Source organism: Staurois parvus, unplaced genomic scaffold (genome assembly GCF_062004578.1).
Source record: "Staurois parvus isolate SC_StPar_1 unplaced genomic scaffold, SC_StPar_1.0 ptg000287l, whole genome shotgun sequence".
Classification (NCBI taxonomy): domain Eukaryota; kingdom Metazoa; phylum Chordata; class Amphibia; order Anura; family Ranidae; genus Staurois; species Staurois parvus.
Window position 1 is genome coordinate 8,838,234 of NW_028318083.1, and position 12,040 is coordinate 8,850,273.

At 42.6% G+C, this 12,040-nt stretch overlaps 1 protein-coding gene across 1 annotated transcript in view; it reads left to right on the forward strand.

Moving 5' to 3' along the window:
* Window positions 1-12,040, forward strand: part of SLC22A23 (solute carrier family 22 member 23) — a 226,133-nt gene that overhangs the window by 89,102 nt on the left and 124,991 nt on the right. Inside the window, exon 3 of the mRNA XM_089682214.1 lies at window positions 5,006-5,160. Coding sequence (XP_089538340.1) covers window positions 5,006-5,160 — 155 coding nt within the window. The remainder of the gene's footprint in view (window positions 1-5,005; window positions 5,161-12,040) is intronic.

Sequence of the window (12,040 nt, forward strand, 5' to 3'; positions counted from 1 at the left end):
GGCGCAAGCTGCCTTGGCTCATTAATCCCTCCAATCACAACAGGAAGAAAGGGACAAATTCATCTGCACACAAGGAAAGCTTTGCTTATAGCAAGACAACTGGTCAAGCTCCAAACTAGAACCTCTGATGTGTATCAACCCCTAAGGGGTTTAAATCTAAACTCCAGGCAAATATAATAGACACAGATTTACGCAGTTCTATTCTATCTTTTTATTGCAGGCAGTGTTAGTACCTGAATTTGACTTTGTTTCAGCCTCTTGCATTCCCTGTACAGCAGAGTTTAGAACTCAAGGAGCCAATCTGTTCATGTGCTGACAAAGAGCATGTTGATAAGAGGAGAAAGCAGAGTGACAGAGAAATGAGCTCATCACCATTCTGCTTCTTCATCACTGTCCAGTCATAGGCCGGGGGCCAATCCATGACAGCCTGGAATGAGTGGAAGTGGGTTGAATGATTTTCACGGTTATTCAACCCAGAAAACTAAAGACATCTTATGGTGGATGATGAATGATCAAGTAATGTGGGGAATAGCTCTGGACTGAAGGTGACTAAAGCAGCAAAAGCTATTTTGTATAATTTAATGGCTTTTTTTTTTTTTTTTTAATTTTTGGCTGGAGTTTTGCTTGAATTGTTTTCAAGAGAAACTGCAGCAACAGAGAAGATACAAAACACTGCTAGGCCTTGGGTAAGCCAAGCTGTGTTGACTTTCTTTCAAGTATGTATAAAATATAGAGATTTGTAGGTAACTATCTACATTGCAACATTTCTGTCTGTTCAATAGTTACAGGTTCACATTTTCCTCTTTCTCTGTACTGTATTATATGTTTTATCTTTTGCTGGCGTTGGAGAGCCAAGTCAGTGGAGCCAACACCTACTTTAGACTGGAGAAAAAATTAGAAGCGAAGATTGTCACTAGTACATGATTGTGTTGATTCTCAACAGTGTAGAGTTGATTTACTAAGGAAAATTGGCTGTTCATTTTGCAAGTCAATTTTCTCTTAGGTCTCATTCATACAGATGTACTAATCTGTTCGCCTATGTGAAAGGACCATCCTCACCCATGTGGAATGTACAAGTGTTCCGTGCAGACCCATGCAGGCAGTCTGTTCAAATCAATGACAGGTGGCCAGCTGCATGGACCTTCATGGATCTCCACGAGCAAACCGGGGTGTGCATCCATGCGGGTCCAATGTGCACGGATCAAAACACAATCTGTCTGCATCCTAATTCATACATTGGACCCACATATATGTACACTCCAGAATGTGCATGGAGATCCATGCAGGTCTGTGCAGCCTGCACCTGTCATTGATTTGCACAGACTACCTGCCTTGATCTGCAAAGAACACCTGTGCAACCCATGTAGGTGAAGATGGCCCCTTCGCATGAGTCCATACAGCCAGGGAATCCGGCCTTAGCTTAGTGAATGTGGTGAAAATTTAAAAAAAAAAGTGTTTTTGATTGCACATGGTTAGAAGATTGTAGTCCGCAAAACGTCAGCTCATTCACTAAGCTAAGTGAAAATTCCCTTGCAAAGTGAACAGCCTATTTGCCTTTAGTAAACCAACCCCTAGATCTTGTAAGGCAAGGGCAGCTTTACTACAGTCTTCCCCGATTTCTCACTGTACAAAAGCGTATTCTTTTATTTGTTTAAATATTCTTTACATGCTTTAAATTTAGACTTGATTCCTCTGACGTTATGTTTTGCTGTTAAATTGGCCTCGGTCTAGAGAACTGCATGCACTGCATTCTTATGACAACCCTAACACAGACGTACGGTAGGATTTGTGTGCTTGCTGCATAAAACCCTCACTGTGTATAATGCAGACTGCTTGGTGTTCCAGTGTCATTTATATTCCTAAAGCATTTATAGACTACCAAAGGCATTGTGTTATGGGCTCGTAACTTGTGACCGGGCTGTCTGTGTTCAGCAAGGTCATCATCCTTACTATCTTTGACCTTGAAGTCGCCCTTCACAGTGTTAACATCAAATAGTTCCCTAGCATGTTGCTGCCCAGAGACAAACAGAAGCGAGACTGCAGTTATCCACTAGTACGCATGTACAGTATTCCTATGGTTACTAAGCAACCATTAAATGACTCTGCTGGGGAAAAGACCATAGGATTCAACAAGAATACAAGACATCATTAATGTTAGGATTGCATATAAACACTTTTTGTTTCCCAAGAATGCTTATAGGAATTTTCACTTTTAATGACATGTACCCTGTGCCATAGAACAAAAGGACAGCACAGTCTTCACTGAGAAACTAATAATTTGATTCAGAATTAGAACTTCAAATATAGTAATTGTCTTGAAGCATAAGACGTTGCTGACGAAAGTAGAAAGTCACTTTCAATAACATTCCAAATTATGTGGTGCTTTATGAATGCATGGCTTATTAGAACAATATGTACTTTGTAGTATTGCTTAACATATTTGTACACACATTTAAGAATACTTAAACTTTAAAACAGAGCCTTTGCTGTTTCACTAAACACTAGTCTGTGTGTATGTGTAATAAATATATATATACACATACGTATATATGCAGTTTTTAGCCAGACAGACACGTTCTTGCCAACAAATAAAGAAAAAACCCTTAGTCCTACCCACCAGGTCAACCTTCTCTTGTCCAGCGTGCTTTATGCTAATGTAAAAACGGAATCAAACTGATTTGCTATGTTATAGGGAACATCTAGAAGAGTAAATTGTGCCTTACTAATACCTTAAAAGAGTACATTTTGTCTGAAATTCTTCCTAAAAAATATCAGTGTATCTCCTGGTATGTGAGGGTGCCTAGGCACTTCTCTGCCTACAGCCTCATAGTTATATATATTTGTAGTGTAAGATCTATACCACTACTGCCTCGATCTGCTAATCTCAAGAGTTGTGGAGTGAGATTTGACAATGTCACTGCTATGCTGTTCTCCTTGCTGGAGGCTCTGATATGAGGAAGTAAAGCCTCGCCTCTACCAAGATGGCCACCTCCACATAAAGACACGATGCAGAACAAGGCATGTTAAGTCAGTAATGGGAAAAGATCAGCTGCAGAGAGACCACATGCAGTACTGTTGACTAATCCTTTTCTCCAGCACATCGCAGCTTGCAGACCTCTCTTTAGTGGGGTGGCCAGCTTGCACACCTCAGCTTCTATCTGAATAGCAAATCATCCTGCTATCCAGCTATGTAGAAAATGGTTATATTTCCTGTAGAACTGACAGCAGCCCAAGAAAGATTGGCCAGCTCCTTTCAGTGCACCATGCAATGAAAGAAACAATAACATTTAGCACTCAGCTGTCTTTCAGAATCTTTTTCAATTCCTTAGCACATCCTTGCAGAATTAATCGTTGACTTTGATTTTTTAAAAGAGAATATTAGCTGCTTGAGCGATCGGGTGCTATTTTTTGCTAAAAGCTCAGTAAATAAGGAAACCACACTGCAGAGGGAATTGAATATAATTAACTACTGGTTGTTCACATACAAGTATAGTATCCCATAGGTAGTTAGTCTATTCTTGGAGTATGCTTTTTCTTGTCACCATCATTAGATGGAATGTTTTGTCAGGTATCAGTACATAGGGAAAAATCCAGAAGACAGACAGATAATAGATTAGCTAACAGTTAAATAAAATTAGTCTGCACAAAGAACACTAACTTGTCCTAGAACTAATCCAGAAAGCAATTGTAGGCAACCATGGAGAGGTGAGGTTCTACCTAAACAACATGGAAAAGATCAAAGATCACCAGGGTGCAGCATGCATCAAGGCCCTAAAGCAGGCACCAGCAAATGGACTGCGGTCCTAATCCAGACCAAGCCTCTGTCCCATCCAGACCCACAATTGCGCCATTTATGAGCCTTCCCTCTGGCCTTCATGGCTGTTATTCTCAAGGCAGGACAACAATGCATGGAGATCGGGCACAGCCGCCCTGGATGGAAGGCCAGGAGCGGGAGCTGCACAAGTTACTTTTCTAGATTAACCAGCAGGTGATTGGTTGCTAGGATGCCAGGTGATCCTAGCAACCAATCACCAGCTTGTTAATTTGGAAAGTTAACCCCGGCAGCTCCAGCTCCCACCCTCTATCCGGCACTGCTGTGCCTCCTGCTCTGAGTAAGGTAGGAGAGCATGAGCAAGAAAACATGGCTGTAAAGGTTGGGTGGTGGTGGGGGGAGAACAGAGGAGCAAGTGTTGTGGGGGGGCAAAGGAGCAAGTGTTGTGGGGGGGAAGGGTTATGTGAAGGAGGGGCAGTGCTGTGGAGGGGTGATGTGAAGAGGGGGCAGTGCTGTGGGGAGGGCAGTGCTGTGGGGGGGTGATGTAATGGGGGGATTGATGTGAAGGGGGCAGTGGACACTGATATTAAGGGAAAACTGATGTTCAGTGGGGGACTGTGATGTGCGGGGGACTGAGAACACTGATGTAAGAATGGGATTGTGATATAAAATGAGGGCATTGTGATGACAAGGATCTGACACATTGCACAAACATGCAATTCAGACCTCTGCTAGAAAAACGTTTACTGATCGGACCTCCATGAATTTTAATTCAATACTCCAGATCTAAAGTTTTGGAAAGTCCAGGGTCAGTAATAAGTAATGCAGCAGTCAGATGTCAGCAGTATGTAACACCGTTTTCTGAGGTCAGTAGTATGTAACACAGAGGTCAGGTATATGGAATGCAGGGGTCAAGGGTTAAGGGTCAGCAACTCAGTGCAGGGGCCAGTAGTACACAGAATTCAGGGGTCAGTAGTAAATAGCGCAGGGTACATGGGTTATTGGCAAATAAACTAATCAGTTTTATAGGAAATCAGGGGGACATGCAGAAACAGCAGCTATTTCACAGAAAGGAAGCAATACAAAGAGAACAGGATACTTTTTGGCACACGTACATAGTAACATATTCTTTATGGTAGGCTTACTGTATTATTTTACTCACAACCTGTTCCAAAATTACCATTGACCCCCACTGATACCTCATGAAAAGTGTTCTTCTGTTCTCTCTTACAGGATCGGCCGACGTCTTGTACTGTTGTTCTCTGTAGTGTTCAACCTTATTTTTGGACTTTCTGTGGCTCTCTCTGTGAATGTGACCATGTTCAGCACGCTCAGGTTTTTTGAAGGATTCTGTCTTGCTGGGATTTTCCTCTGCTTGTACGCATTGAGTGAGTATTGCTTTAACTGAAATTGGTTCCTGTTCTTGTGTTATTTTAGCTGGTAGCAGATGTGTACCTCTCAATGTACAGCATCAACATACAGCACGAGCAGTTGTCTATTACTTCCTCATACTGCCTGAATAGTTCAGATATCTGACTGACAAATAACATTTTTCTAGAATGAGTGCCTCAGAGGTTGTGAAATTTAGTCAGATGTATAAAACCAGGTCCGGTTCCAGACTATTTTGTGCCCTTGGCAAAACCAGCTACTTGCGCCGCCCCCCTCCCAAAAAAATTAAACATTTTTTTAAAACAGTAGAAAATATAAAATCAACCAAATGTGAAACTGCTACATTTCTTTTAATTTGCAAAAATAAGTGCCATAAGATGCCACCAGCACCAATATTAAAGACCAAATCAGTGTCACGGATGGACTTTAATCTATTATCAGAGGTGCACTGCTGACACTGGTGGTCTTCTGTGTGACAGCGCAAAGTTAAGATATTATAAATATCAATCCCAGAGTTCCATAGTTAAAGAATCCATTTCAAGGTCAACCTGCCTTGAGTAAGACAAATGGCCCATTAGTAAGAGAATCTTTAAAATATAACCAGCTTTTTTAGTTTTGGATAGAGTGGAGAGAGATTAGATTGATTGCTTGTCAGTTTTTATGCTGTCTGTGCCCCCTTAAGGAGATTCACCCTCTTTTTTTCCTGTTTACCATTATCATTGAAAGTAAAAGAAAACTCCAAATTTTGGAAGTAATAAAGGGGAAATCTTCCAATGGGGACACTAGTTCTGGTGACCTAGGGTTACCCAGGAATTCCCTTAATTTGAAGGGATTTCCTCTCATGTCCTGGACAGAAAGTGAAGGGAAATCTCTGCAATGGGTCGCAGATGATGAAAAACAATCTGACAGGGATTAAATGCCTATAGTTTTACTTTAAATTAAAGTCGTTTACATCAGTAGTATGTTTTTGTCACATTGTGTAAATTGTGTGGAATTGTTTATAGTTAAATATAATTATTCTCATTTTTATTACTTGATTTTGATTTGTTTTTCATCCCTTATGAATATGATTTTTTAATATGTTGAAGTCTTGTAGCTTGCAATTAGTATTTGTTTCTTGGCTGCTTGTAATAGTTATGAGGCGGTGGATTATAGTGTTCATACATAATAATTTATGTGTCTGAATCATATGCTGCTCCAGTGCCTGTGATAAATTTTCAGATCACATGCGCACAATGAAAGCAGTAATTAAGTGCTTACATAGATAGCTATGTGCATTATAGAAATAGATTTCCTTTACTAAACCCACTTATTGATTGGCACTGGGCAGGCCCACTTTGCCATATGTCAGAAAGGGTCGAATGTTGTTTGTGGGCTGATATAAGTCCTTTTTTTATAAAGCAAATGGGCAAGCGTGCATTATTTTCTCTTTGTTTTGCACAATACAGCACTGGTACTGCTGCCAAAACATAAATATGTTTGCTCCACCAAGCCTGGTTAATTTTGGTCACATACTGAAATATGGGCTAACCTTTGCTTCTTTACATTATGTTACGTTAAATTATGGGAGTCTTTTTTTTTTTTTTTTTTTTTTTACCTTTTTGGCTACGTAGCAGCTGATTTATATCTAAATTTTTTTTTTTGTATTTTAAGCATGCCCATCCTCCAGAAGTCTGATTCCATTCTCTTCCCCTCTCTCTCCCTTTCTCCCCCTCTCTCTCCCTTCCTCCCCCCTCTCTCTCCCTTCCTCCCCCCTCTCTCTCCCTTCCTCCCCCCTCTCTCTCCCTTCCTCCCCCCTCTCTCTCCCTTCCCCCCCCATCTCTCCCTTCCTCCCCCTCTCTCCCTTCCCCCCCTCTCTCCCTCCCCCCCCCTCTCCCCCCTCTCTCTCCCTTTCTCGCCCCTCTCTCTCCCTTTCTCGCCCCTCTCTCTCCCTTTCTCCCCCCTCTCGCTCCCTTTCTCCCCCCTCTCGCTCCCTTTCTCCCCCCTCTCGCTCCCTTTCTCCCCCCTCTCACTCCCTTTCTCCCCCCTCTCGCTCCCTTTCTCCCCCCTCTCTCTCCTTTTCTCCCCCCTCTCTCTCCTTTTCTCCCCCCTCTCACTCCTTTTCTCCCCCCTCTCACTCCTTTTCTCCCCCCCTCTCTTCTCCCCCCCCCCCTTTCTCCCTTTCTCCCCCCCTCTCTTCCCCCCCCCCTCTCCCCCCCCCCTCTCCCCCCCCCCTCTCTCCCTTTCTCCCCCCTTTCTCCTCCCTTTCTCCTCCCCCTCTCCATTTCTCCTTCCCCTCTCTCTCCCCCTTTCTCCCCCCCTTTCTCTTCCTTTCTCTCCCCCCCTCTCTCCTCCCCTTTCTCTCTCCTCCCCCCCCCCTCTCCCTTTCTCCCCCCTCCCCCCCTCCCCCCCCTCTCCCTTCCCCCCCTCCCCCCCTCTCCCTTCCCCCCTCTCCCTTCCCCCCCCCCTCCCTTCCCCCCCTCTCTCCCTTCCCCCCTCTCTCCCTCCCCCCCCTCTCCCCCCTCTCTCCCTCCCCCCCCCTCTCCCCCCTCTCTCTCCCTTTCTCGCCCCTCTCTCTCCCTTTCTCGCCCCTCTCTCTCCCTTTCTCGCCCCTCTCGCTCCCTTTCTCCCCCCTCTCTCTCCTTTTCTCCCCCCTCTCTCTCCTTTTCTCCCCCCTCTCTCTCCTTTCTCCCCCCTCTCTCTCCTTTCTCCCCCCTCTCTCTCCTTTCTCCCCCCTCTCTCTCCTTTTCTCCCCCCTCTCTCTCCTTTTCTCCCCCCCCCTCTCTTCCCCCCCCCCCTCTCTCCCTTTCTCCCCCCCTCTCTCTTCCTTTCTCTCCCCCCCCTCTCTCCTCCCCTTTCTCTCTCCTCCCCCCCCTCTCCCTTTCTCCCCCCCTCTCCCCCCTCCCCTCCCCCCCCTCTCTCCCCCCTCCTCTCCCTCTCATCCCTCTCTCCCCCCCTCTCTCTCATCCCCCCCTCTCCCCCCTCTCTCTCCATCTACATCTCAAGATGACTTTTGAAGTTGTTCACTTTATTTGTCTGTTTATACAGAAGTGCACATACTTGTTTTGTAGAGTTGCTGCTTTCTGTTTTTGTACTGAAGCACAAATGAAATATATATTCAACCTAAAACAGCTTTTGTATGAGAACTTTAAAATGCTCTATATGCATGAAAAAATGTAGTTAGAAAAAATATGTTCTTGATAAACTTGCATCCAACAATATGGGGTCTATTTAGAAAACGTTTCATAGCTATGCATTCAGCAAGACTGCATGTATATGCAGTTTAGGGATCTCTTTTTTTGCACCATGTAAAATGCAGAGGCTGTTGTATGAATAGGGGAGAATCAAATTTCATTAATTTATTTCTTCTTCTGGTTGAATGTTCTTAGGTTATTGTTATAGTCTATTTTCTTCTCTGGTTAAATGTGTTTAGGCTACTGCTTTAGGCTGTTTTTGGATGAATGTATTTAGGCTATTGTTATAGGCTATTGTCTCCTCTAGTAGAATGCTCTTAAAGAGGAGTTCCAACACCCCCCCAAAGAAAAAAAATCAAAAGTCAGCTATCAGGTGCTGTCGCCGCCATCTTGACTAAGGGAATCCGGCAGTGAAGCCTTTTGGCTTCACAGCTGGTTTCTTACTGCACATGCACAAAGCATGCTGCACTATGTGAATGGGCCCCAGTCTTTGGAACCTGTGAAGTAGCTGGGGATGAGGGGGCAACTTCTGGGTCAGTTCGCCACAGGGAGCTGAGCCAAAAGTGGGGGCAGGTGCCAAATATGGCAGTGGAAAGGGAGAGGAGGCAGACAAGTGGACATTCTCCTTTTGGGTGGAACTCCGCTTTAAGCCAACCATAGACAGAATCTCGGCCAGTTCAGCAGGAACCTGCCAAGATTGTATTGGCATGCTGAATGTACCCAAGTTAATCAATCAACAAGTAGTCTGCCGAATTTTACATGCAGTTATCACTAGCGGCTGGTAATAATCGCGGTCTTCTCCCAACGGGGATGGCTCCCCCTGCTCACACAATGGCTCGGCTAGAGGTATTCCCCTGTCAACGCTGTCTATGTTGTTGGGGGAATCAGGCAAATTTCTTTCCTGCAACACGTTTTTGCAGAAAAGAAATCCACATCGTCTATGACCAGCCTTATGCTGTTGTTTTAGCCTGTTTTATCTTTGGATCAAAAGCTCATCAAAGGTGTTGCTGAGTATTTGACCTGAGAAAGAAAACTTAAATAAGTAAAAACTAACATTTTAAGCATATAAAAAAACCTTTGCAAGTGTAATATTCAGAACGTTTGCACAAATGCTGAAACATTCGCACAGCAATTTTTTTTGTGAATGGTCCCCTAGGAGTAGTGTCTTTGATATCGACCAGACACATTCTTATTACACTTGCCTGCTTTTAGAATATTGTTTTTTTCCATCCTTGTAAAAAAAATAATCCTGTGTTTCTGCATTCTATATATTTATCAAAACTTTAAAGTAATATCTCTGACTCACACAGGGATAAAAGCAGGTGGGGTTCTCACAGCTCACTGCGCTTCTCCATCTTTGGTTTATATAATCCTTAACAATGAGAAGTCGTGACTGAGATCTGTAATGAATGTGGCTTTATTTAGGAAGTGTTACTAAAAAGCATCTGAATGCTAAGGCTATAAACAAAAGAAAACAAGTGCTTGTGAGGAAACCACACCTTTTTAAAATGATTCAGAGCATATTTGTGGCTTTTTATGTCTTCAGCAAATATATGTAAATGCTTGGAAAGCCATAACGCTCTTAATTGTGGCAAACTGCCACCGTGGTTATTGAAACTGTCTGTTTCCCACAGTATCCAGTTCAGTTGTAGCTGTCATTTTTGCAGTGTTTAATGGAAGGAGGAATCTGACTCTTTCCTTTTTGGCCTGTTTGAATCCATAAGTTCCATGATGATGGTAAAATATGAATTGATGAGGAAAATATCTGTGACCACTAGCCAGTCCATTACTTCTTTAAGTTGGCTAGAGTGGAAGTAGTAGACAAATTTTTTTTTTTTTTTTTTTTTTTTTACTGTAATTGGTAGTTGCCAATTTATTGTTTTTGATGGAGTGCAGTTGTGGTAGTTACTTTCCCCTAGAGTTGCCCTTTAAAGTTCTTTACGTGTAAAATTTATATTAACGTCAATGGGTTTTTTAAGCTGGACAACTCAGAAGGCACAGTCAGCCTCAGAGTTCCTTTTGTATATACTGGAAACAGCTGATTAGATGGGGTACATATGGTGAGGTCCCACCTATCTGCATCAGCCCACAAGTGTTTTCTACTTTCTTACTGTTATAAGGCCATTTTATGGTCTCGTGCTTATGTATCTGTATGTTTTTTGGTACTTGGTAATGTAACCTATAGTAACACCATTGTTTGAAAATGTCACTGCTACCACACTGTAGACACATGAGTGAATAAAACAACACATAAAGTGTTATAGTGGTGCTAAATTAACAGTGATGGGGTGATATAGTGAGTACAACACAATAAAATGTGACTCAATCAATAAAATGATATCAGTGAATTACTGTGAATACAAAAATTATATATAATCCAAAGTCCAAAGTTATATATAATTTTTGTATTCACAGTAGTTCACTGATATAATTTTATTGATTTATTCACATTTTATTGTGTTGTACTCACTATATCACCCATCACTATTAATTTAGCACCACTATAACACTTTATTAGTTGTGGTGTATTCACTCAATCATTACGGTTTGTTTAAAGTGGCAGCAGTTTTTTGATTAATATATATATTTGTTGAAGATATTTGATACACTAAGCGCAGTTTAATAGGTGTTGATAAATATCACATACACATTTATTTAACACACTTATTTAATACACTTACCTCATTGTTCTTGATCATTAGCACACCCAGTGTAAGCAGCGCACCATCCAAAATAAAAAGCTGTAGTACTAAAACAATTACTATGACATAAATGAAAATACATATACTGAAATGTATTAATAAATCAATAAAGTCCATGAGGGAATGTCCAATTAGTAAAGGTGAAGACCAAAAATAAATAAATGCTCTATGAAAGCATTCACATCCACCACAGGGATGTGAATACGTCTTTCTGATCCACTACACCACCACGTGATTAAATAAGATGTTCACAAGTGTCAGCATAGAATTTTTACTCCAGTGTCACCTCGTGCTCCAATGCAGAACCACCCCCAATGCAGTGACATTCACCAGATGTCGTGGCCCATCTCTGAATGATAGGCAATAGCGCTTATGGTGAGCATCATTCGCAATCAAGACTTTTGCTCCCCAATAACTGAGCCCATCGGCAATCAAAAGGTGGTGAAATGGTTGGAAATCCTCTATACCGATTCACTCTGCTACCGACTCTGGCGCATTTTGTCACCTGACTTTGACGATTTTTTATGATCGGCATCCACTTTACATCCCCCACCAGAAATGATCTACCGCTCACGAGCAGTGAGGAGGATTGGGTGAGATGCTGTATAGGCAATACACCGTACTTTTTGAAGGGATTATGGATGTTGGGCATGCATGCACTGTTATTTTGTGAGTACAATACTTATTTTACAATATATGGTTTTTAGCGGTGTGGCAGAACCGTTCCGCCTGGGCTTCCTCGTGCAGAGCAATGCATCTCAGCCAATGGTCCCCTTTTCTGGCAAGTCTTCCAGTGCTCTGTCAAGGCAGGTATTAGAGCTCAAAACCAATCCTTCCCTGATATCCCAAACCACGAGTCGGAACTTCGTGTAGGGTGAAATTAATCAATCTTTATTAAACACAGCTTCACCCCCACCCCCACCAGACAGTCTGGCACTGGGTTTTCCCCACCCACAACAAAACCCTACAACCAACAATACAGGATGAACTCTACAGAAATGAAA